Source organism: Sphaerodactylus townsendi, linkage group LG06 (assembly GCF_021028975.2).
Source record: "Sphaerodactylus townsendi isolate TG3544 linkage group LG06, MPM_Stown_v2.3, whole genome shotgun sequence".
In the NCBI taxonomy this organism is placed as follows: Eukaryota; Metazoa; Chordata; class Lepidosauria; order Squamata; family Sphaerodactylidae; genus Sphaerodactylus; species Sphaerodactylus townsendi.
The window spans coordinates 53,257,503-53,284,866 of NC_059430.1; the positions used below are offsets into that span (position 1 = coordinate 53,257,503).

Sequence of the window (27,364 nt, forward strand, 5' to 3'; positions counted from 1 at the left end):
TCTCTTGTAGCTGGAAAGGAGATTTCATTATTAGACCAACTGGGGAGAAAGGAAATCAGGGAAGCTAATTGCACTAGGATGTGGGGTGTTTGCATGTCCTTGGTGAGATTGAGGGCAGTGCCCTTCCAAGGCTGTGTTTTGTTATTTAGATTTGAGTGGCTGAACCTTCAGGGAGGGCATTGTTCATTGCTATGCATACTTGATTTGGGAGTGGGAAAGCATGTGACAGGCAGAGTCCCTGTTTTAGTATGAAAATCCAGAATTAAGATTGGGCAACCATCTTAGTCTGAACTATCAATGATACCAAAAATGTGACTGGTAAGCATTTCTTTCAAAAAATGGCCCCCTGTCTTTCTATGGACTTGCATGCCAACAATTGAACCTGGAGGAGTTTTAGGAGTTTTCTGTTCTTAGTCATTGGAACTGCACAGGCCAGCCGTGGAGAGAACTGTAAGGCTTTCCAGAAGAATCACAGTGGATGTGAGGGTGATCTGGCTGCAACATCTGTCACTCCAGAAGAATCAAAGTACTTGGAGAAGTCCCCTTCCCCTCTATCTCAAGCCAACATTTCCCACTCAACTGAGCATGTGATAGAGGTAGGGAGACCATACATTCCATAGTTCTTTCTTCAACTGCGATGGGCAGAAGTCATCTGTCAAAGCTGATGTGTCAAAACCCAGTGGTGGAATTCTACTTACCTCAGGATCATTTTCCAGTAAATCTTTGCTGCTCTCAATAGCACTTTTATGGAAGTGCAAAGAATGTGGGACCAAAATGGCCCAAAGCAATGAGCATGTTGCTTGTCTGCCTGGGAGAGGAATATAATACAGTAGTTTGAGAGTCCTGCCACCTCTTCAAGCAAATAGCAAAATCCCTGGTTATTACCATACAGTCTGGGTCCGCGTTCAGAGTTATTTTCCCAGATACTCATACCACTAGCTAGGGATGCCAGTTTGCAAGTGGGATCTGGGGATCTTCCAGAATTACAAATCATCTCCATACTACAGAGATCAGTTACCCTGAAGAAAACAGATTCTTTGGAGTGTGGATTATATGGCACTGTACCCAGTGGTGGAATTCAGCAGGTTTCCACCATTTCGGCAGAACCGGTTGTTAAAGTGGTGCTTGTAAACAACCAGTTGTTAAATTATTTGAATCCCACCACCGGAACCAGTTGTTAAATTATTTGAATCCCTCCACTGACTGTACCCCACTAAGTTCCCCGTCATTCCGAGGCTCTGTCCCCAAATCTCCAGGAGTTTCCCAATCTGGATCCGGCTACCATACCTCTCCCATCTCCCACTGGTGGCCAGAGGGGACCTGACAACCCTACCACTACTATTACAAAAGGCCATATAGGTAGCAGCTGGCCCAGCACTAGCAATGTAGGCCACCCTTTGGTTCACAGCACCAGCCCAGGAAACAATAGGACACGCAAGCTCCACACTTTTATAAGTACCAATTTGGCAGCAGAAGCTCCTGACTAGTGGATTGGGCAGTGGAAGCTCCCTGTTTTGGAAGGTGAGTATTGGGGTGGGGAGGAGGGTGGAAAGGTGAGTGACAGCCAGATTGCCATTGTTTGGTGTAGGATTTTTACATGGGCAATGCCAATTAAAAGGAGATGAAATGTGTCAGACTTCACTGATGCATAAACAAGTTTCTGATTGGTTCGTCCATATTTTGCATGATAACTGTTAGGGTACATTAGTTTCATCTTTTACTATATTTTAAAAGGTAATTAGTTATGTTTGGACACATTTGACTGTGATAAATTCTTGACTGGTACTTTGTCAATGAGGTGAGTAAAACAGTTTTGAATTGCAGCATGGGAATTGTAAATTATAATCCCATTAAAATAAGCTACTTTTTTTCTGGAGAGAGCATCAGTATTCAGGTAGTTAGTGGTGACAACTATTCATAGCAGTCACTGATACTTGGGCATGTGAGTGAACAATTTACAGCAGCTGGAGCTATCTTAATTTCTGGCAGTGGAGGAAAAGGTGCAGTGACAACCTCAGTTGGTTAATGCTTGTATTCCATCCTTCCTCCTGAAGTTAAAAACGTCATCCATAGTTTTCCATTATCTGTTTCATCCTCACAATAATTCTGTCAGCTAGCCAAGATTTTTGACTGTCCCAACACCATGCAGATAACTTCATGGCAGAATGAAGGTTTGGACGCAGGTTCCACAGAACCTAGTCCCATGTTGTAATCACTACACCTCAATGCCTCCTCTCATGTAGTGGTGGCATTCATGTCAAGGGCGAGGGGAGGACAGGCCCAGTTCTTGCAGGGAAAAAGCTAATGCCACTACTACCATGGCCCAAGTATGGGTGACAGGCTGTGTTCCCTCCTGAAGGAAACCTTAACGGTTTCCTAGCAAAGTCTATTCCTATTGCTTGCACTGGTGAATGTGGCATTTGTGTGTTTGAGGATAAGGAGTTAAATATTAGAAACTCATAGAATCTTAAATTGAATCTTGAGCTCTTCATTTTTGTTTTATATTGACAGAATATTGACAGCTGTGGAAGTTGGCATGCAAGTATACACAAGGATACACTGATGTTCATGTAGGAATATGCTAACCCATGGCAACCCTTTTATATGACACATAATGTAACATTTTCCTAACATTTCACAATTATTCAAATCATATATGGAAGTAGAATATGATACTTCTAAGAATCTTCTTGTTTGATTACATTTATTAGTATTACTTTAAATAATGCATTCATTATTCTGCACATAAATGTGTATTAATTATTATGCACACACATTTGTACTTGCACAATGTTTTAATGGCTGTAAAATATTCAGTTAAAAACCACACCCAAGAAAATCCTACTATGCATTTTTTTATCTTCTCTTGAAGCAGTACCTATTAATTTAAGTATAAATGATGGATTTGAATATGATGTTTAATATCTCCCTCTTCCAGCAAGCTTGGGTGTTTGGTAGAGAGGAAACAAGTAGTATAATGAATGTTTGCAGCTTGTACAAAATAAATGTTTTTTTTGGAAGGGTGTTACTGTGAAACATGGTCTGTGACAAATGTTCAGCAATCAAAATAATGCATTGCTGACATTACCATCTCAGTGCTCCTCTTTTGTAATTTTGCACTGCAGCATGTTAGACTTGAGGGAGTCAAATGTACAAAAAAGTTATCCTTATAAATAATACTGTATCCTGGGGGATTTTATTTAGAAAGAAAGAGACTGTGTGTTTAAAGAGGCTCAGTTTGGTCTGGTAAACTGCCTGTGTTTTTGCAGACTGGCTCAGATTTCTTCCCCTGAGATCAGTATTCTTTATTAGACACAGACAAATATGTATTATATGATTATAGGGTGGGGAATCTTGATCTTAACTAAATTATATGGCTGTGTGCAACTGTGAACCAATGAGACTGCCTTTGCCATCCACATCTATTAACAGTCTATTATATGTGATATGATTCCAGTTAGTCAGAAGAGGTCCCCTCTTACACTGTGCAAGCTTGCTTGGAATTGTAGCTGTGTGTTAACGGTTAACAGGGGTGCTTAGCATAATCACTCTGCTAGTCTGTAGAAGAGGGAGGTGATTATCACTAAGAACAGATGGGCAGGGTCCAAAGCATTGCCAGATCCTACACCAGCTACATTTGACTGTAGGCTGTTCTGTGCTGCTGTTATTTTTAATAAAATCTTGGTTTTATTCTGCTTGCGTCCATATATATGTGTGTATTTTAAAGAATTCATTGAACTAAAGGCTTCCTGACTGATGACTTTCCAGCAAATCTCACAAGTGTGATCCTAAGGGATTCACATGCTGTCACTCTTCTCTCTGCAAGGATGGAGCAGATGTTAATTTGTACAGTAACCTGAAATATATGGAATTATTTGTCCATAAGTGAGGCACTCTGCTGTGCCTCCTTCTGTAGCTCCTTGTGGATTGTACAGTATCTGTGAGCAGAAATGATTTTCTCTGATATGAGCACTGTTTCTGGGTCCTCTAAGGTACATCCTCCCAATGGAACTCGGCTTTATACTTTCCAGGTAAGCAAGCTTTAATTACTGAAGTTATTAAAAAGTTATTTGCTGGTAAAAGTTTATAAAAAGAGCAAGGGAAATAGTTTATGAGGTTTTTAAACAATAGGCATTTTAATAAAGGTATCACTGCTAAAGTGAATATTATCTGTAATTTTAGATGAGATTGGGAAAAGCATTTTCTTTTTTCAGTGTTATTCATAAGACATGCTAGTTGCTTAGATTTCTGAAATTTCTTAGAGGTAACTTTTTATATTCAGTAGATAGCAAGAATATATTTGATACTGTGATAATGTGTTAGCAATGCAAAATATACAAGAATGCTTGCTGGAAGTTTGCATATTATACTGACAGAAGAGAAGATAGTTAAAATCTTAAGGAGAGTCGTTAATGCCTGGCTTCTACTTTGAATATTTTGGATGGCAGTAACAGGCATGCATGAAAAGGCACAGCATGGCTCCACTGTTACACTGATCAGGGTTTCTAGCTTACAGACAAGTTCAGCTAAAATGTGTGGAGTGCTCTTCTGTGGTACATGGAAAGGTAAGAAATTATTCCAGTTTTCTTGGTGTGAGATGCAAAGGAATATTCTTTTTTAGTCTCGTGTCAATTCAAAAAATTAAATCCTTGATGCTATGGTTCTTTAGAAAAATGTAATTCCCTGTAGGGATTTACCCCCACCCCAAATTATCTAAACAGAAAGTGGAACAAATAATAGCAACAGATGAATTCTTCAGCTATCTGCCCTTGCACAGGTCATTATTTAAAATGACAATACCTCTTTCATTTCATCATCTTTATGTGCTTAGGATTAAAATAAAGCTCTCTCTTCTTCGTTTGGAATCCATTGTGGGTTTTAGCAGTTACAAAGTAGTAGTCTGTGATGGCTCTTTACTGAAATAATCATTGATACATACATTATTCTCAATTAACACAATAAGGAATCTTTTGCTAAAATCTGTAGCCTGCAAAACCATTGTTTTCACCCACTGACTGTAGAAGCATTTGGATAAAGTTATGTGTTTGTTTCAGGTCACATTATTTTACACTATTATGGTGCTATTTTTAACCCTGCCTCTTGCCCTTTCCGACACTGATTTCTACTGATCTCCCAGAGCTGGCCTGAAACTGTGTTATCTTCCTCACGGTGATGTTATGCTGGCTTTGATTCAGAGACCTGAGCATTCCAAAGCCAGTCATTTACAGATTGGATATTTTCCCCACACAGAGTCTAAACTAAACTCTCCCTGAGTTCTTTCAGTTTCTTTGATATGATGGCCTCTCTTCCTCCAAAAATACTTTCCCTCCATATTAAAGGAGATGCACCAGCATTTTAAAAAAAGGAATTAACTGTAATTCTTTGCCTATCTATTTGTGTCTAATTACTACAGAGTAAGCGGAACTGGTGGGCATTAGGCACTGGATGGCACCCAAATGTCATGATCCCAAAATTCTATGTGGGCTTCCCAGTGCTTTCCGTGAAAGGATTCACACAAGGATTCTGTGTCTTTATGCCAGACAATCTATGCATCACAGAATGAGAATGTAGGAAGTCATAGCCATTGGAAGTGTGGTTAACCCATCAGACTACTCTGCACAGCCCAAATCTAGATATGACGATGAAAGATATTTCCTTGTATTGAAATATTGAGGATCAACTTTAATTAAATCAATGACCATAGTGAAATAAACAGACACTTTCATAACGAATTTATTTAGTTTTACATGCTACATCGTAAATTTACTGAAGCTTTTTAACATTTTCTTTAAAAGCAGCCCCTCCCTCTAATTCCATATCACAGAGTTTTGTTGCAAACATAAACTGCAAAACAATGTACGGGGTAATAGATTGGGGAGGGGGATGAAAAAGTAATGCAGGGTTGGGCATATTTGTAATTAATTCTACAGCTTGAAATTTCACTAAATCCTAGGAAACCAGTTCCAGCAAAATAGAAAGATGCTATTCTTCTGTAAACATTGGGATAGAATCATTATCTTTTCTAAGCTTGTTTTTCCCCCACATAGATGTCCTCCTTCTCATGTTCGCGTTAGATTTTTGATTCTGGGATTAAAAGATGTATGGAGGTTGAGGGTAGGAGAGCTGGTCTTCATCAAATCTCACTTTAAATTTAGTTGCATAGAAACTGAGTTGGGATGTGGCAAGCAAGGGATGCATTAAGACTAGAACGCTAAAAGAGCATGCCATTGTGCCATCTAGAGTAGCACTGTGTCAGCATTACTGTACAAGCAATACCTTTTTCCGCCAGATCTACATTAAACTCATGTATTAGGTGAATAATAGACTCAGTAAACATTAAACATGGTGTCAGCAGATTGGGAACAGCTCTGTGTCACCTTGTATGTTCTTTGTTGGTTCTTTTGGGCTAGTTACATTGGTGCTACAATTACAACCAAGATCAGTGGTTTGCATATGATGTACCACAAATTGGGTAAGCGGTGTGGAGTGGAATGTCCTCACCTCTTCCATTCCCTGCAGTCTATTGAATACCCTCAAATTCTGTTCAGGATGGTACACAATTATGGTACACAACATGACAGTGTGGAGGTAGAGTCAGCATGATGTAGGGGTTAAGAGCAGTGGACTCTAATCTGAAGAACCAGGTTTGATGCCCCACTCCTCCACAAGAAGCCTGCTGAGTGACTTTGGGCTAGTCAACATTCTCTCAAAACTCTCTCAGCCCCAACTACCTCATGTGTCTGTTGTTGGAGGAGAAGGGAAGGAAATTGTAAGCTACTTTGAAACTACTTAAAGGGAGAGAAAAGTGGGGTATAAAAACCAACTCTCTCCTTCTTCCTCCTCTTCCATCACAGGAAGGAGGGATAGGCAAATTTATTTCCTTTCTACTGATAACAGAAGTGCATTTCCATTGGTGGGATACAATAGTAGGGTACAAGCATTGGTAGAATTTGGATAACAGGAACACTTAGTCCAAACCCTAGGAAATAACTGTCACTCTTGTTTTTCTAGGTTATCGCCGCAACTTTGTAAACCAGAACCCACCATTTTGTATTTCAAGAATCTATATAATTAGAATGTCAGAGTTTCTAACGTTACCAGTGGAGGGAGCAAGTTTTACATGTGTTTAAGCTATGTACTATACTACTCTTTCTCACAACAACAGCTCACTACAATTTCCAGTTACTTTTTTGACTTTTGTACATCTTCTAACATTTAATATCTACAAAGCATTCTTCAGCCCTCCAACTGCTTAAACATGTGTAATTTGAAATTTAAGAATAGATCTGCAGATATTGTTCTGCATTTGATGCACACATTATTTTTGATAGTGGTTGAAATCATTCTACATAAAATTTGCATATTCAGTGCTCTCTGCCAGGAAAAGAAACCAGTATACTAAATGAAGCTGAAAGCTTCTCAAGTTTATATATGCACTTCAAAAAGAAGTAAGACATTGCACAAGAGAAGAGGCATGTGAGTCATATTTTCCATATACAAATTTAGCTACCATAGTCCAATTCTTAACCAAGCTAAAAGTAAATGCATTACTTCACAAAATCTATTATTGGAAAGCAATAAAATTCACGTGTATTTTATGAAAATGCTGCATTGGTATTCATTTTACTATCTTTTAGTACCCCTTCCATTGTTATTTTTTTGTGATAATTACAGTGAAATCCTGAGTAGGGCACTTGATGTGTCAGGAGTTGGGACCCTGGCACCAGCGTAAACATATTTAACCGTGTGCATTGGTTTTTAATTGCATTTATTATTTTTGAAGTGAATGTGCATATTGGCTTTAACTTGGTGGATATTCTTGATGTTTTGCCCTTGCTGCTTTGTTAGCTGCCTTGATTTTGCAAAAAAAGAATAATCACTGCTGTAAATTATTACTTTCTTTATAATACTGTGGCTGAAAGTAATGCATATAATGTAAGTTTATTGGTGTATTAGTGTATTTACAGGCATTCTCCCAAAGCTCCTGTTGTATTAGTTTTCTTCAATTATCTTGTCTCTCTATAGCAGTGGTGGCGAACCTTTGGCACTCCAGATGTTATGGACTACAATTCCCATCAGCCCCTGCCAGCATGGCCAATTGGCCATGCTGGCAGGGGCTGATGGGAATTTTAGTCCATAGCATCTGGAGTGCCAAAGGTTCGCCACCACGGCTCTATAGCGTCTTAAACCAAGAGGAAAAGTGAAGTGTAAATGTTTTAATTAATAAATTGTGATTTAAAAGTGTTGTTCGACCAAATGCTGGTAAACTTGTCTTTATGGTCTGCTTTATAACATGTGATGGTCTATTGATAATTCTGACTCTAATCTTTCAGAACACAATTGCTTTCTCCCCCTTTTTAAGATTTACTCTGTTCCCCCATAGCTCAATATCAGCTTTAATGTGGTTGAGCTTCTGTTGAAGCTAATGTTCAAATATTGTTATTATTACTTGTGGAAAAGGCGGAACAACCACAGCTTGATGGGAATTGTAGTCCATAACATCTGGAGTGCCAAAGGTTCGCCACCACTGCTATAGAGAGACAAGATAATTGAAGAAAACTAATCCTTCCCCCCTCCCCGACCAATTTCCATCCAAGAAAGATGAACATATGATGACAGGGACAAAGAACAGCAGTATCAACTGCTGCCCAAGTTTTCCATCTGTCTTTCCTTCCATTCTGTCTTCACCCTGAGATGGAGATAGTGAACAGTATGAACAGCAGCATCTGCTGAATCCAGAAGTAACAAATTTATGTATATATGTATATATTTATTTTATTCATTCGACTTAATAAACCGCTCTCCCCCTTACTCCCCTTGCATGCCAATCCTCCCCCTCTCCTTCCCTCCCCTTCCCTCCCTTGCATGCCACCCCTCCCCTCTCTCCCCCTCCCTTGCATGCCACCCCTCCTCCTCTGCTAGGGTGGGTGGGCCATGTTTAGATGCCGGGGCCCCTCTCCCTTCCTCCCACTCCCTTACATGCCACCCCTTGCATGGCAAGGACTTACAGGTAATATCTGAGGTCACTGTAATCTATAGCCCTTTCTATCATAAAACAGGTATATAAAGAAAAACAATTCTCACTGGCATGCAAGGGAAGGCGAGTGTGGGCAGGGAAGGGGTGAGGGATAGCATGCAAGGGAGGGGAGGGAGGGGGAATTGAGGGAACAGAGACAGAAGATATCAGAACCCTAACTGACCCTGGAGATCCCCTTCCCTTGCATGCCACCCCTCCCTCCCCTCCGCTAGGGTGGGTGGGCCAGGTCCAGATGCCGGGCCCCCTCCCTCCCCTCCCTTGCATGTCACCCCTTCCACACAATTCCTTGCAATTAAAATTGTATGGCAGCGATATTGTTCTTATATTTTGAAATATTATGGGACTGGCAAGCAGTTCAGCAATCTGCCTGAAAAGAAAGTGAAATATGTTTGTAACAGTGTCCAAATCATTTGAAATATAGTATCAATGTGCTTTATCAGTCAAAGGATAGAAATAAAGAGTTCTTATTAGTACCTGAATGCCACTGAATTCATTAGATGTATTAAACAGTATATTGTGATTGCCTTTGTGTGTGTGTGTGTGTGTGTGTACACAAACACACACACACACAGAGAGAGAGAGAGAGAGAGAGACTTGCATGGTTTGAGATATTTCTTAATTTGATTAACAACTGTACTGTTTGCATGGTCTTGTTAGCCTAGAAAGCTGGCAGGATGGTGTTACTTAGTAATTACAAAGATTAAAAGTTGTTCATCCTTTTCTGTGTTTATGGGCACAGAACATTAATTACTGCATGTATAGTCAGTTATTGATGGGGCATAATAGATGAATGGTGGTTGCGAGCATCTATAGTGTCAGTTTCACCCAACAGTAGAGAAGTAAATGTTCAACGGGAAAATATTTTTTGTTTGGAGGCCAGTTCTCACTGTATATTTTTTGTTCTGGACTGAGTAATCAAATGCCAAATACATAAATGACAGTATAATTCAGCATGCATTCTTTTAAAATAACCAGAACAAGCATGGGAAAGAATCAGATTTCTATCTTCAGTTATTTCAATGGAGATATCTTCCAAGTATTATACAACTATCTTTCATGATTGACAAACTTCTATGCTCAGGTATCCATGACATGTACAGAACATTAAGTGTGAATCAAGCATGTGTCTAGAAAAAGTGAGTCTATTAGCAGCATAAGAACATAAGAACAAGCCAGCTGGATCAGACCAGAGTCCATCTAGTCCAGCTCTCTGCTACTCGCAGTGGCCCACCAGGTGCCATTGGGAGCTCACATGCAGGATGTGAAAGCAATGGCCTTCTGCGGCTGTTGCTCCCGAGCACCTGGACTGTTAAGGCATTTGCAATCTCAGATCAAAGAGGATCAAGATTGGTAGCCATAAATCGACTTCTCCTCCATAAATCTGTCCAAGCCCCTTTCAAAGCTATCCAGGTTAGTGGCCATCACCACCTCCTGTGGCAGCACATTCCAAACACCAATCACACGTTGCGTGAAGAAGTGTTTCCTTTTATTAGTCCTAATTCTTCCCCCCAGCATTTTCAATGGATGCTCCCTGGTTCTAGTATTGTGAGAAAGAGAGAAAAATTTCTCTCTGTCAACATTTTCTCCCCCTTGCACAATTTTATAGACTTCGATCATATCCCCCCTCAGACGTCTCCTCTCCAAACTAAAGAGTCGCCTCACTGATATCGGAGTCCACGGGACAGTCTTGGAACTTAGATCTGTAAGAAAATAATTCCCTCAGTCAGGCTCTGGACCTTCCCTCTCCTGCTGCAGCTAGGATTGATGAAGGGTTATGCACTTGGTACAGGAGTTTGTTCTGATTTGCCTATCCAATAGCATCTCCTTTAAGGCAATTTTAATTCCAGGCGTTAACAGCACTATCACCGAGGCATTGTCTCATCACCAGGAAGCTTGTTTCCGAACCCTGGCCCCAGAGGCCAACCTGGGGCCAGAAGTTTTCCCGAGGCACCTCTGGAATCTTGGCAACAGTTGATTGCAGAAGAGGTGCTCAGGTCCCTTGTACCAGTGACACGGTGCTCCTATAAGGTGACAGTTGGGGCCTTTTACGAATTTGCAGCCTCCTGGGGCCTGTCAGATAGCACGGTCATCCCTGAACGCATCCTGCTACAGTATTTGGCATCCCTGCAGTTGCAGGGTCTCGCTCCCTGAACCTTGTGGGTTCATTTGGCTGCATTATCCTTTTTCGCAAAGATTATAGGGATCCCTGACCTGACCACTTCCTTTTTGGCACATAGGGCAATTATGGGGTGGTGCCAATCAATCAGCAGGCCTCCAGATGGCTGCCAGCCTACCATGTGAGAATTGTTACAATCACTGTTAGCCGTCACAGGTTCAATTTGTTCCTCGCAATTTGAGGGGACCCTCTTCTGATCAGTACTTTGATTTGGGCTTGAAAGCTCTCTCTCATAATAACATACCTGGAGACCAAGTATCCTCTGAGATGCCCCTCTTTGTGACCTCACCTTCGAAAGTAAGAGGAGGAACAGCATTTTCAAAAGCAGTACAGCATTTTGGAATCTATTTAACATGGGAAATTTGCCCGGGCTGTGTTTGCTGATGTGATGTTCAGCAGCTTCTGAAAATGGTCCTTTTTAAGAGAGAGATTGGCATGGAAACTATAGAAAAACAAATTGTTTTTGTTGTGTTTGGCTGATGATTAATTTTGTTCTTCAGAATTTGATTAGTTTCTACTCATTTTAACATTTGAATATGTTCTGTATTATTTTAATTTTGTTAGCAAGCTTATCTCTAAAGCATAAGAAAGCAGGATGAAAATGTAAATAAATTAATTACTTAACCTTCTTAGAGTTGGAAATTGAAATGATACTGCTCCTCATAGCAAGCAGTTAGTGACTGCCTGGAGTTAGAGTACTCATGCACATATGGGGCTGAAGAAGGACAAGAGTGTAGAGTTTGGGTTACCAACCTCTGGATAGGGCCTGGAGTTCTCCCAGATTTATGTTTAGATAGAGAGATAAGTTCCCCTAGAGAAAACAGCAGCTTTAGAGAGCAGATTCTGTTATATCCTATCACTGCTGAACTCTCTCTCCTCCCCAAACTCTGCCTTCCACAGGCACTAGCACCAACTCTATAGGAATTTCCCAAACCAGTGTTGGAAGCCCTAGTTTGAACAAATTTGCAGCTGAATCTACTCTGCAGGGTGTGATTTCTTTTCTCTCCAGAGTGTCTTTTCTTTCCCACTGTCATTTCCACAGCAACCTAAATGTGAATGACTTCTCAGATAGCTTGCATAATTTTAACTATGCATCTCCAAAAGTAGTAGGAATGGTTGACATAGTTAAAATTAATGCACTTACACATGGCTTAATATTAGGGTTGCCAGGTGTCTGCTGGAGGTGCAGAATTCAACCTTCCATTCACCTTCCACTGCTCTTCTTTTCTTCAGAGAAATGTGAGAGGAAAATGGTGGGAGAGGGACAGTGCTACTGACAGTTTAATATCTGTTTGGAGAATGTGGCCCGGGGTGGGGGGTGGGGAAGGAATACTGGTGTTTTGACATCACTTCAAGACGAAGACTAGGAAGTGATGTCATCCTCTAGGAACTGTCCAAATCTTTGGAAAGCACAGGCGTAGCCTGGCATCCCTACATGGAATTATGCCTGCTCAATTCAATTTAACATAGATGTTTGCTTGGGTGGCTGCATGATACAATTTGTGTCTGAGATTTACCGTGAGGTCCAATATAACTGTAATTTTAACAATTTAACAATTTTAACAATTACAATTTAACATGTTTACAGTAGCTATTGAACCAAATCAGTGGATACAGATTTCTTATTGCTATGTGAAGCTTTTTAATGCTGGATTTTACTTAAATGTCTCCTTTTTAATATATATATATTATAATATATATATATATATATATATATTCCCAAGTTGCCCTGGGTAGTCTCATGGAGAGGCAGCATAAAAATGTTTTAAATAAATAAACACAATTAAAGAATTAAAATTTAGAATGCAAGAAAAGAGCTTAACATACATTTTGAAGATTTCAGTTCTGTATAATGACCCTAGAAAGCCATGTATGTATAAAATGGGCTCTAAATTATGAATGGCTTTGCATTTTGTTCTTGCTAAGTCACTTCCTGATCGGAAAAAAACCCAAGAAGTTTCTGTATGAAAATATGCAGTGGTAGAAATATGCAGTTGCATGTGTTTAGTTATCATGATAAAAATACATTACTATTAAAATCCTTCCTGCATTCTTTATAGTTACACCAAAATGGTATGCTAATTTGAAGTATTACACTGCTGATATTATGTCAAACCATATGTGCTTCAGATCTGTTTCTATGTCAATGCAGGATTAATCTACATATGCAAAATTGCTTTTGCTATTCTGGCATTTTAAAAAATAAATGAGATATTTACACTCTGGGAGACCCAGGGTCAAGCAGGTTTTAACCCAACTACTTAACCTCTCCATCTCAGCCAGTTAAAAGAAAAACCTGAATTGTCATCATGAGCAGACAACCCTACCAGGCCTTAATCATTGATCACAGTTAATTGCTATGCATTCTAAGAATGTGAAGGCACCCCAGTTCTTCATATGAAACCAAGTTATCCATCTACTAGTAGTATGTATTACAGCCAACTTAGGAAGGTGCAGGTCTCTGAAACAGCAGAAAACAAGCTTGCTCCATGTTCAATATGACATCCAGTCAAATATTTAAACATGGCTATCATGTCACCCTTTAAACTTCTCTTCTCCAAACTAAACATACCTAGCTTCATAAGCCACTCTTCACAGGGCAGGAAATCCAGACCTTTTACCATTTTGGTCACCCTCCTCTGGATCTGTTCCAGCTTGTCAATAGCCTCCTTGAATTGTGACATCTAGAACTGGACACAGTATCCCAGGTGAGGTTCACCAATGCAAAACAGAGTGATACTATTGCATCCCTCAATCTAGATGTTTTAAGTATATAAAAAAATACCGAAAGGTAGTTTATTATTTCATACAGTTAATACTTAAATAAGAACAAAAAAAGAAGTGCACAAAACTAGATTATGGTATAAGAAACAGTTTTAAAATATTAATGAAAAAACCTGCTTGAGAAACATGGATCCTCATGATTTTTGCATTGTCATTCCAAAATCACCAGCACATCATAACTCCAGTAATTAGCCACATGTCTAAACACAACAATCACACATTCCACACTTTGTGGTGCCACAGTGACACAAAAACCTTCTTGAAAAACATGGATCCTCGTGGATCCTCATGATTTTTCCATTTGGTCACCCAAAAATCACCTGTACATCACAGCTCATACCTCTAGACACATGTCTTAACACAATAATCCTGCATCCCATGCTCCATGCCACCACAGTGGTACAAAAATGTAGTTAAAACACACAAATCCTCATGGATCCTCCTGATTTTTGGTCAACTTCAAATAACCAGCACATCGCAACTCATGCCCCTGGCAACGTGCCTGAACACAACAATCACACATCACATGCTCCATGGCACAGCAGTGGTTCAAAAACTTGCTGGGAAAACACGGATTCTCATGAATCCTCATGATTTTTGCACTAAGTCACCCCAAAATCATGAGCACATCACAGCTGAAGCTCCTGGCCACATGTCTGAACACAACAATCACGCATCCCATGCCACATGGTGCTGCAGTGGTGCAAAAACCTTCTTGGAAAACACAGATTCACCAGATCCTCATGATTTTTTCACTAACTCACCCCAAAATCACCACTTCTCAGAACAATGCCAACTAAGCTAGTGTGGTGTGGGGGGGGGGGTGAAGAGAAGGGGAGGCTAGGGGTGGGGGAAATGGGGTGGTGGGGGAAGGAAGATCTCTGCTGGCAACAACAGGAACCGCGTTACATACGACGCAGTGGCTATTTGATTTCAAACCAATGTAATATAATTCAAGCAAAATTGTTACATCTTAATTTCTGTAACACCTATTGTGATTTTATCAGCATGATCCGAGAACATATATACAAAAATATACACGAAATACTTTCTTTCAAAAATCTTCTAACTGTGGCTTTCCAATCATAATTCAAAAACTAAATACAGTACATTCATGAATTAGTATCATTCACAAACAATGTAGTCATACATAACAATATTGTTGTCAAGGTAAGCACTCTGTAATATAAGCAAGTTCTTTCAAAATTTACAATAAATATTCCAGAAGAGCAGATAAGCTGAATGTTGTGTCTGGAGGAGGTGTTCATATAAAAGGCACAGCTGGCCTTTTGGGGTGGGTGGGGGGAGAAAGAAGGTCTCTGCTGGCTCCCCAAGGACCCAGCTGGCCATTTGGGATGGGTGGGGTAGAGGGAAGGCCTATGGCGGCCCCCCAAGGTCCCAGCTGGTCTTCTGGGGTGGGTGGGGGAGAGGGTCCCAGCTGGCCTTTTGTGGTGGGTGGGGGGAGAGGGAAGGCCTCTGCCGAGCCCCTAATGGCCTGGGTCATGCCCCCGCCTCCCATTCCCACTCCTACTCACTTTTGGAGGCTCTGTGTCGGTCTCAAGCGGCTGGCAAGACTTGGAGGTCTCCCTCCTCCTCCTGCCTGGTAAGCTCCACTTTTCAGCTTGGCCTCAGTCCCTCCCTTAGGGCTCTTAAAGGGAAAGGTTCCCTTTAGTGGAAAGGTCCTCTTAAGAGCCTGGGTTTTAAGGGAGGGGCAGAAACCAGACATGATGAAAAGTTTCATATTCCACACTCCCTGCAGTAATTTCTGCACACATCTTCTGTTTCTGTATGTAATGTCTGCTAAATTATTTTTAAAAGATTAGAATGAGCAGCAAAGATGGGAATAAATTCAATTTGAAGGGGAGAAAGTTGTTTTTTATATCCCACTTTTCTCTATCCTAAAAAGTTTCAAAGGAGCTTGCAATTACAGTTTGGCTACATTCTTTAGAAGTAGCTGAGTTGTGAAGAGAAGTTGGTTGCTAGAATTCTTTCTATGTGTCCAACAGGGACTTGGGGTTGTGCTTTTCAAATAGCAGTCCCTCTACCTATACACGCTAAACTGCAAACTACTTTTAAAACTCAGGAGTCTGCTGTTTTGCAAAAAAAAATCAAAAGCTCACTGGGCAAGCATAAAGTAGGTCTTTGGGTTGCTATCTCAGGACAAAACAGACATGCTTAGGAGTTCCATGTTCCACGCTCCCATCAATTTTTAAAAACTTAAGAGTATATGGGGGCCCAGTTTTCTTTGAGATCCTGGCACATGGTGGGGAGGGGTGTTAAGCCTTTCCCCATATGCTGTTTTCGGGGCCTGAAATGACCCCAGGAAAACTACCATCCCCACTGTTCAGATCCAACTCAGGTCACCACACAGATGAAGAATCGATTATCTAAATTGCTGTCAGGTCTTAGTGTCAATTGCTGCAAAATAGGCACTTCTGCCTCCAACCACAGCACCCAGGCTTTTGCCACCCCTTCCGGCCTCCCTGTCCTGTAGCAAAATGTGGCAACATGACCAGGGGCAAAAACACACACAGTGAGAGATAGGCCACTTGAGGTCTTATAATCTATCTAATCTAGAATCCAATTTTCTTGCTGAGATTGAAGACAGATTACAACTAAAAACCTTGTAGCATGAACAGTACAATAATACATAAGATGACAAAAAAAGACAATGCACTAATACAGACAGTAAAGTGACATTACATAATGTGTACAATTAAGACTACTTTATATCCCACAGACATTAACAACGACCTTACTTGCTGTAAGCAAATGCTTCCAACAGTTCTATTTTACATTCTACCAAATGATACAAATGTGGGAACATTCATGATTTTATAAAGGTGCCCTCCTGAACAATTTCTTGTTCACTAGTTCTGTGGAATGATAACAGTGTGGAAGCCTTTCTGATCTCATCAGGGAGGCTGTTCTACTAGGTGGGAGTTACAACAGAGAATGTTCAAGTATTGGCAGCTGATGATCTTACTCATTTGTGGGATGGCATATTCAGAAGGCTTTGTGAGATGCAAGAATCTGCCCCAGTAAAACATATCAGGAGAAATTGTCATGTATATATATTGGTCCCAATCAAGTAGTCAAGGATGATTTGAAGTTCATGAAACAGTTGTTCACAAATCAGACTTGTTCTCAGTGCCCTTTTTGCAATTAAATTCAGCATCTCATTTAATTCCCTTGATTGGCATTCAACATGAGCAGCATTTCAGATAGTTTTGTGTCTGCACAGTGGTGACATTTCAAACATTCAAAAGATTTTAAAATGCTATGGGTGCTGCAGTCATTCCTGTACCATTAGCGGCATTAACCATGTTGTTGTGTTCATAAATCATAGATCTGGATAGAACTATACTCCTTTCAGGATAAAGATCTAACTGTGGTTGTGCATGCTACTGCAGAAGTTGCAGTATGCACAACTATAGTTGAAAATAGCACTGATTCTTTTTTAGTGTTAGAGAATCATATTTAAGTGCTGTGTTCATCAAAAACATTATGCCTTGCAATATAAAACATAGAACTTTGATAAAATATCATTTCCCATGCCACTGTAAAGAAATTGGCAGGCAAAACTTTACAAAAAGGCAAGTCTTGTGAGTAGCCGTCCAGGGCAATGTAAATGCTATTTTATCAAAGTTCTGTGTTTTATACTGCAGGGCGTAATGTTCTTGATGAAAGTTGCACTTAAATATGATTCTCTAACACTAAAAGAGAATCAGAAGGTGGGGGTGGGGGTGGGGCAGGGCAGGGCTGCAGGCACTAGGATTCAGCGAAGCATTGAACAGAAAGAACACCCAGGAAGATGTGGTGAATTAATTCACACATCTCTTGGATCTTTATGTTGAACAGAGTATACAGCCCAGTGAGTCAACAGTGCAAGGGATCTAGTTAATACAAATGTTGGGAAGTCTGGCTGGGAATCAAAATGTGCAAAATTAGGTTCTATATATACAAGCCATAAATATTTGTCCATGCATCCTAGAAGGGTTAACACAATCAAGAAAAGTATCACACTTGTAAGTATTGTATGTGTGTCTGTCAAATCTGTCGGGAGGATGGGTTGGACATCAACTATAGAATAGTACATCAACTATAGAATAGCTTGAACAGTACACCAACTATAGAACAAGCAGTGCAAGAATGTACTGTAATTTAGTTGGAGTTGGATTTCAGCACTGCCATGTGTGAACACAGAGTCAACCTGGCAAAACTGGCAAGGCTAGTACAGAGAAAGAAATTAAATTTTTCCTTCCCTTCATGAACATACCTCAGCAGGATCAAAGCACCCATGTTTACTGTATTGAATTTTCTTCAGCATGTTCATATGTTGAAGGCACAAGAAGAGCCCCCTCCCTGATTCATCAAGGTCTGCCTCACCACCTGGAAATAAGTTAATTTTAAAGCAACCAGAAACTTTTTTTTGTAGCAGGGGCGGGCATGGGCAACCTTTTCTTTCCATCGTTGCCACTGATGAAACTCTTTCCCTTCCTCCTTCCTGTCTCTTCTTTCTTTTCTCTCTCTTTCTCCCATTTCCCTAATCCCCCTCTTTTCTTCCTCCTCTCTCCCCCTTTCCCCCTTTCTCTCTCTTTGCACCTTTCTCTCCCTTTCCCACCTTTCTCTCTGAATTGAGGACACACTACTGAGCAGTTGCATGTGACAAGATCTTGGTGTATGGGTGGACAGTGAGTGAAATATGAGTAGTCAGTGTGATACAGCGACAAAAAAAACAGCTAATGCAATCTTGTGGTGTATCAATACCATCAAGATTGCAAGGAGGTTAGGGGGAACACAGTTTGAGAGCTTGACTTGAGTGCCATTATCTCTAGATATGACCCTGAATTAGATAATTAGATTATCCAGGATGGACAATTCCTTTGAGCAGCTATGAGAATAGTACCTTTTCTCCAAGTAAACAAGTTATTTTTTGGTGGTGAAATGACCGAAGGCAAGTCTTTGTTTTGTACTCTAAAATAAGAGGTTAAATCAAAACAGAAACAAATGTATGCATCTAAATTCTCTGACCAAGCCGACAAACATGTTCAACTCCATCTGTTTTGCCAAAGGCTCAAAGTGTTTCTTGCTCTATAGCTCTCAATTATCACTTTTTAAAATTTTGTTAACCATGTTCCCAGTTAGATTATAATATTTTAATTTGCACTCTGTTCCTTAGTAACACAAGTCTCTCTAAGCAGTTTTCACAATTGGATCACAAATGTATATAAAAGCACAGATTGATTAGGATATTTTAAATCTCTGACTCATCAGACATGACATTCTTTCTACTATGGAAACAAAAGAACACAAGGAAAAACTTAATTTATTTTCATGGTCAGGCCTTTCTTTGTCTAACAACAAGTGTAGCAAGGTAAAAGGAAAAAATAGGTTCAATTAACAGAAAATCATGGTTTAATTTAACTAACCATAATGTGATCAGTTAAACATGGGCCACTTCACTAAATATGATCAGTTGGGTATGTAGAACCAGGATTTTGATACCATGACTTGACACTGGTATATAAAGTCACAGTTATCTGTGACTTTGCATGATGCAAATGGACAGCCTAGCTTGTTTTCTGCATGGTGCACATGGACATCCAAGTTGGTTCCTTGTTGCTTACTCATTTTAATGCATGATAGCATACTAGCTTGGTCTATCAGGGAAAGGCAGGAAAAAGAGCAAAGGTGATGAAATAAGCTTTTGCTGAGATGAACTGTGGTTGTTTGATTGTGTATACTGAACTTGCTTTCACAAACGAACCATAGTTGAAAAATACAATGGTTTCATGTCAGGTCTGAAAAATGCCTTCAAGCAGAGGTGGGATCCAGAAGGTCCTCACCAGTTCCCGAGAGTGGGTTACTAATTATTTGTGTGTGCCGAGAGGGGGTTACTAATTGGGTCCACTTTTCCGTCTCCACACCCTCGCCTCCCCCTCTCTTCTTCTTTCTCGTAGCCCGGAGCTTGCCGGCTAGTAAGAGGAGAGACCCTTTAACTACTGTTGGGTCCAGGGGACTCTTTACTTCAGTGGTGGCGAACCTTTGGCATTCCAGATGTTATGGACTACAATTCCCATCAGCCCCTGCCAGCATGGCCAATTGTAGTCCATAACATCTGGAGTGCCAAAGGTTCGCCAACACGGCTTTACTTGCTTGGTAGGCTATTTATTTTGGCACTCTGTCTGTTCATTTTATGATAAATTGTGATTTACCATGATGCTTGGCCACTTAAAAGCTCTGTATTCCTGTATGTGAGAATGTTATGCTAATCTGTGTCTCTAATCCTGGATTAATTAATGTGAAATATTTGCAGAATATACAGTATGGATTGCGAATTCTAGTTCACAACGGATGATGTTCTGGTTTATTTTTTACTTTAAACAGAAGAAGAAGAAGAAGAGTTTGGATTTATATCCCCCATTTCTCTCCTGCAGGAGACTCAAAGGGGCTTACAATCTCCTTGCCCTTCCCCCCTCACAACAAACACCCTGTGAGGTGGGTGGGGCTGAAAGCTGTGACTAGCCCAAGGTCACCCAGAAAGAAAAAAGGAGTTTTAATGACTGATTTTAGGTATTTATGGGGCTAAAGGATTACAAAGCATTTTGTATAAGTGAAAGGTTAAAGGTACTAACTACTAATGCTTACTCAATTTTTTTAAAAGTCATGACCTGTGTATCCTGGCAGTAGCCTTGATATCTAGCTCTTGAATATGCCTATGCAGTAGGAATGGTCCATCGGATCCAAGTTTTCATGAATTTGTGTCTTAATCTAAAGTGCAAATTATTTTGAGTATTGAATGTATTAGCCCTTCCGAATATAGTTAACAAACTGTGGTGATGGTGAATCTTCACTAAACTGTAGTGACCACTCATGATTTCACAGTTGGCATAAAGTCCTGTTGTTTCCTATGTGGCTGGTTAGCAAAGGTAGAAAATGGGATAATTCTCCCTGTTGGACTGTTTTAAAAACATGTTTTAGAAATATGGTAAAGTTCCTTGTTTAAGGAAAGTATCCTTCTTTTGATTTCTAGAAACAAAACTAAGTATTTGAAAGTATTAAGTATTTGACAGGCAGTCAATTAGAGGAGAAGTAGTTGTTTCTGTTGGCAGTAGACGATAGGACTTGCTATAATGAGTTTAAATTATGGACAGAAAGATACCAGCTGGAAATTAGGAACTTTTTTTTACAGCAAGAGTTTTTTACAGTAACAGAGAAATTATTAATGCCCCGCCCCCAGAATGCCCGGCCATGCCCCCGTCATGTCCCGCCCAGCCCCATTGGCACTACGCCACTGTTTGAATCCCACCACAATGGAAACCTGTTACTAAAATTTTTGGATCCCACTACTGTCTTCAAGTACTGTAGTACTTGTATAGCACATTATCAGTAACTAACAGATATCAAGACAGGACAAACTGAATTAAGGCAGACAAATAACAATGATCTGGCAAATCACTGAGTTAAAAAGTAGGTGAGCCTGTGAACAAGTGAGCATAATATAATATAATTCTATTGCTTATTTGAAGAGGGCGTGGAGATTGGTGGCAGCAACTCCTTTTGCCATCTTATGCCCTCTTTTTTGGCCTCTGACTTCACTCTTTGACTCCTCCCTAAACTCCCTGACTGTGGTAAATTGTTGCTTACAATCTAGATGAGTACTGTGAATATCAGCTTGTAGTAGTGTAGTATTTTAATTTGTTATAGATTGTATTGAATTGTATTAGTATGTGTTAGTGGGTGGGTCATATATAGTCGCCAGCTCCGCTGGTGGTTAGGCTTAGTTTAGGCTCCTCCTATTTATTAGGTTAAGTTAGTCAGGCTGGGGGTGATAGGTGGTTGGCAGAGTCATGGGGGCACCAACTTTGGGGCTAGGGATCCCAGTGCTGACGGGACGGGGAAGATATTGCGGTAGGCGGTGGCCATATGATAGAAGGCGCACGAGATACGGTTATGCTCGTTCGCCTTCTGACCTCCGACCTATCTCGAAGCACGAAGGTGGCGGGGATCAGGGATACTCTGCTTCGTCTTTGATGTTGATCAACGCCAGGTCCATTAATAATAAGACCAAGGTGCTCCAGGATTTTCTTGGGGCCCAACAGGTGGACCTGGCGTGTGTCACCGAAACCTGGGTGCGCGAAGGTGAGACCGTCGCCTTGTGCGAGGTCGCGCCACCAGGTTTCGCGTGTCTCCATCAATCGCGAACACAGGGCCGGGGGGGTGGGGTGGCTTTGTTCGCCCGTGAATCTATTCCTTTTAGGGCAGTCCCCGTCCCGGAGATCGCCGGCATGGAATGCGTCGGTCTCGAGTGGTTGGCCGTGGAGAGGCTGGCCGTCCTTCTGGTGTACCGGTCGCCTAGCGCACCGGGGGACGGCCTGCCGCGGCTGCTGGAGGTGGTGTCGGACTGGGCGCTGCGGTTCCCCAGGCTTGTTGTCTTGGGGGACTTCAACGTCCATGTCGACACCGCCCCCTGTACAGTGGCGGCGGAGCTAGTGTCATCCATGGCACGCTAGGCCTCTCCTTGATAAATTCTGGCCCTACTCATGAGGCCGGGCATACGCTGGACTTGGTCTTCGGGTCGGGGGTAAATTTGGTCGTATCCTCTGTTAGCAGGGTGCCATGGTCCGACCATTATGCCCTGAAAGTTCGGGTGGACTTGCCGCAACACCCCTGTCTAGGCGACGGGCCGATTTATGCCCGCCCGCGGAGACTCATGGATCCACTTGGTTTCCTGAATGCTCTGCGGGACCCTGCACTCCGCCGGCACACTCGATGAGCAGGTGGGGACTGGAACTCCCGGCTCTCCGATGCCATCGATGTTGTTGCTCCCCGGCGCCTTCTACGCCCCCGTTCTCGGCGGGCCCCTGGTATACTGAGGAGTTGCGCCATATGAAACGGGTGCTTAGACGCCTAGATCAGTGTGGAGGAAATCTCGTGATGAGGCTACGCGAACATCTTATAGGACGTTTATGAAAGCCTATGAGGTGGCGACGAAAGAGGCGAAGAGAGCCTTCTTCTCCTCTTCCCTCGCATCCGCTAGCTCCCGCCCGGCACAATTGTTTCGTATAATTCGGTCTTTGACCTCCCTATCGGAGAGGTCCTCAAACCCACAATTGAGTATTAGCTGTGAGGCTTTTATGAGCTTTTTTGCGGATAAGGTCGCGTCGCTCCGCCGGGACCTTTCCCCCACGTTGGATACAATTAGTGAACTGGAGGCTCCCTTGCCGTCTTCAGGCCCTTGTTTGGCCCAGTTTTCCTTGCTCTCTGAAGCCGCTGTCGACAGGACCTTAGCTGCTGTTAGACCTACTACCTGTCCTCTGGATCCGTGCCCATCCTGGCTTGTAAAAACTTGCAGGGCGGAGCTACGACCCCATCTGTTGAGTATCATCAATGGCTCCCTCGAGCAAGGAGTCTTTCCGGATGGGTTGAAGGAGGCAGTGGTCCGCCCACTCTTAAAAAGACCACCGTTAGATCCGAGGGATCTGGCCAATTACCGCCCCGTTTCGAATCTTTCGTTTCTGGGGAAGGTAATTGAGAGAGTGGTGTTGGAGCAGCTTCAAGGTTTCCTGGATGACACATCGGCCTTCGACCCCTTCCAGTCTGGCTTCCGTGCTGGGCATGGGACGGAGACTGTTCTCGTCGCCGTCACAGATATGCTCCATATTCAGCTCGACCGAGGCGGATCGGCGCTGCTGGTATTGCTAGATCTTACCGCAGCGTTTGATGTGGTCGACCATGACCTTTTGACCCACCGCCTGGCCGCCTCCGGGGTGCGAGGCACTGTCCTTCAATGGATTGCCTCGTTCCTCCGGGGTCGAAGTCAGCAAGTGAGGTGCGGGGATCAGGCCTCCCGGAAGTGCCCGCTTGACTGCGGTGTACCCCAGGGGGCCCTACTATCCCCGCTGCTATTTAATATCTATATGCGACCCCTTGCTCGACTGGTACGGAGTTTTGGGCTGACTTGTCACCAGTACGCTGATGACACGCAGCTCATTCTGTTGATGGAGGGGGGAGCACGCCTCTGCGGCTCTCCATCACTGTTTGGATGCGGTTGCTGGTTGGTTGCGGCAGAGCAGGTTAAAACTGAATCCATCGAAGACGGAGATCCTCTGGCTTGGCCGCGGGGGGGGAGGACAGGATTTTCCAGCCACCGGTGTGGGAGGGGTTCACATTGGCCGACCCCCTCGATGCGCAGCCTGGGGTCCACCTGGATTTGTCTCTCTCAATGGAGACCCAGGTGGCCCATACAACCCGGGCTGCCGTTTCCCATCGTCGCCAGGCCCGGAGGCTGGCTCCCTTCCTCTCCCAAGCGGACTTGGCCACTGTGATCCATGCAACGGTCACCTCCAGATTAGACTATTGTAACTCGCTCTACGCGGGTCTTCCCTTGCGTCTGATCCGGAGACTGAAGCTGGTCCAGCACGCAGCGGCGCGGTTGCTTACAGGCAGCCCCATCTATGATCACATTCAACCTGTATTGCGCCAGCTGCACTGGCTCCCGGTGGAGTTCCGGATCATTTTCAAGGTGCTGGTGCTGACCTTTAAGGCCTTACGCGGCCTGGGGCCCTCGTATCTTCGAGACCGCATCACCCCGTATGTCCCTGCACGGCCTCTTCGCTCAACGGAGGCTAATCTGTTAGTGGTCCCTGGCCCCTCAATGATGCGGCTGGCCTCCACGCGGGCCAGGGCCTTTACAGCCCTGGCCCCGGCCTGGTGGAACACCCTCCCTCCGGCAGTTCGGGCCCTGCGGGACCTTGGTGAGTTCCGCAGGGCCTGTAAAACGGAGTTGTTCCGCCGGGCCTTCGGAGGGACCAGCCGCTGAAATGGTGCCCCAGCCAGTTTACCATCTAGGCTACCATCTACTGTGGCTCGCCTCCCTCCCTCTCCCCCAATTTCCTCTGGGAGAATTTTAATGAAAAATGGGGTTGGTCGGACGCCTTCCTGTTATTATATTATTAGTATAGTGTTACCGCTGTTTTAAAGATTTTAATAACTTATTTATTGTATTTTAAGTTGTTGTACACCGCCCAGAGCCCCTAGGGGATGGGGCGGTATAAAAATGTAAACAATAAATAAATAAATAAATAAAATAAAACTGAAAAACATGGCTATTCTAATGGGTGTAAAAGATTGGTTGGACCAATCTAATGTAATTGTTCACACTGAAAAGTAGAGAAGAATGTTTTATTTTTCCTCAGAATATTTTATTTTGAAAATGCTAAACTAGCAAAATTTGTCCTTGTTTTATTTTTCCAAGTTCTCATTTTCATTTTGTTGTGCTCACCATTTTGTGCCACCTATTTATTTATTTGTTTGTTTGTTTATTCTATTTATTCAACACCGACGTCTCGGAGCGGCTTACATAATGAGGTTAAAAGCCCTGTTAAAACATACAAACATAAAAACCACCATTAAAACATCCTTTAAAAAGTTAATTAAAATCCTTCCCCTCCCCCCATCCTTCAGCTGGCATTCATGCACGGGACCCTGGGGGTCACACATTGAAGGCCTGGGTAAAGAGGGTTTTAACCAGGCGCCAAAATCCATAAAGTGTCAGCACCTGGCAAATTTCTGCAGGGAGGATGTTCCACAGCTTGGGGCCTACCACAGAAAAAGTCCCCCTGCGAGCCCCCTTTCACCACACCTCAGCAGCAGAAAGGATCACCAGGAGGGCCTCCACATTTGACCTCAGGGCATGAGCTGGCTCATATGGGCATAGGCACTCCTTTAGGTAGGTTGGACCCAAGCCATTTAGGGCTTTAAATATGATAGTCAATACCTTGAATTGGGTCCAATAGTGAATGGGGAGCCACTGCAGTTCTTTCAAGGCCGGAATTATATGCATTCGGCCAGGTTGACCCATCAGCAACCTAGCTGTTGCATTTTGCATCAGCTCCAGCTTTCAGACCATCTTCAAGGGAAGTCCCATGTAAAGCTCACTGCAGTAATCAAGATGGGAGGTTACCAGGGCATGCAGTACTATGGTCTGGTTCCTTCTGTCCAGATAAGGAAGAAGCTGGCAAACCAGCTGGAGTTGCTGATAGGCACTCCTGGCCACTGCTGCCACCTGTAATTCCAGGGACAGGGTAGAATCCAAGAGCAGCCCCAGATTTCACATCCTATCCTTCAGGGGTAATACCACTTCATCCAGCACTGGGTGAGCTCTGATCTCCTGGATTTGGGAACCCGCTATCCACAGCACCTTCATCTTATCTGGATTCAGCCTCAGCCTTTGTTGGTCCTCATCCAGTTCAACATCACTTCCAGGCAAGTATCCAGCACCTGAAGGGCCTCACCTGACAGCTGGAATTGAGAGGTAGAGCTGGGTGTCATCCACATACTGATGGCACCCAACGCCAAACCCCCTGATGACCTCCCCAGCGATATAAAAAAGCAGTGGGGAAAGCACCAAGCCCTGGGGAACCCCACAGTGAAGCTCCAGAGCTGGGAGCAGCAACCCCCCACTGCTACTCTCTGGAATCTGCCCCAAAGGAAGGATGAGAATCACTGAAAAACAGTGCCCCCCAAACCCAATCCACAGAACTGCTCCAGGAGAATACCATGGTCAATGGTATCGAAATTTGCTGAGGGGGCAGAGAAGAATTAACAGGGAGGAATTCCCCCTCTCCCTCTCCTGGTAGAGGTCATCTATTAGGACAATCATGGTTGTTTCTGGGCTGAAACACTGCCTGAAACCAGATTGAAATGGATCTAGATAGTCAGATTCCTCCTGGATTGTCGCAGTTGAGTAGCCACCACTATCTGCTGGCATCACTACTGGATGACATTTCACTGATTTAAGTACATGAATCAGCTCAGATTTGCCTGTCAATTCGTGTTGCTTCCCCACCCCTCTTTTTTTTCCAGTAAGGCAGCTTTGAAGCTGTGGAGACTTTAAATTAGCACATACATGCCAATTCTTGCATTGTATCTCTGTAGATTCGAAGCTGTCTCACTGAAAAAGAAAACAAAAAGGAAAGGGTTGCCAAAATTAGAAGACAAACCTGAGTTGATTCATGTTCTTAAAATCACTTCAGTTGATAAGACAGTAGTCCTAGAATCCTTTTCATCTGCACCTACTGCATGATAGGTATAGGGAAAACCTCAGCTGTGTCTAGTTGCCAGACTCCACATGTGGGGGATTGCACCATATTTTTCTTCATTGGTCATTTGGCTTGCTTCTTCTATTTTGTGGCTCCATCTGTGGATACTTTCTACAGTCCCAAGAAAAGCCCCTTGTGACTCCACTGCTTTATTATACTTAATTTCATATGTTCAAAACAGTGTGTATCTACAGGACAAAATAAACTTAAGATTTGTATATAAATGCATTCAATGAGGTTACATGACTTTCAATTCCAAGA

The 27,364-nt window shown here is 42.6% G+C and overlaps 1 protein-coding gene across 8 annotated transcripts in view; it reads left to right on the top strand.

Moving 5' to 3' along the window:
- The window catches only part of PPFIA2 (PTPRF interacting protein alpha 2), a 320,885-nt gene that overhangs the window by 76,738 nt on the left and 216,783 nt on the right, over positions 1–27,364 (top strand). Inside the window, exon 1 of one of the 8 annotated variants that reach the window (XM_048502309.1) lies at positions 3,826–4,031. The exons of the other annotated variants lie outside the window; for them this stretch is intronic. Within the exon in view, the coding sequence (XP_048358266.1) occupies positions 3,951–4,031 (81 nt within the window). The 5' untranslated portion in view covers positions 3,826–3,950. Of the gene's footprint in view, positions 1–3,825; positions 4,032–27,364 lie in introns of those variants that run through there. 8 annotated transcript variants of the gene reach the window in all.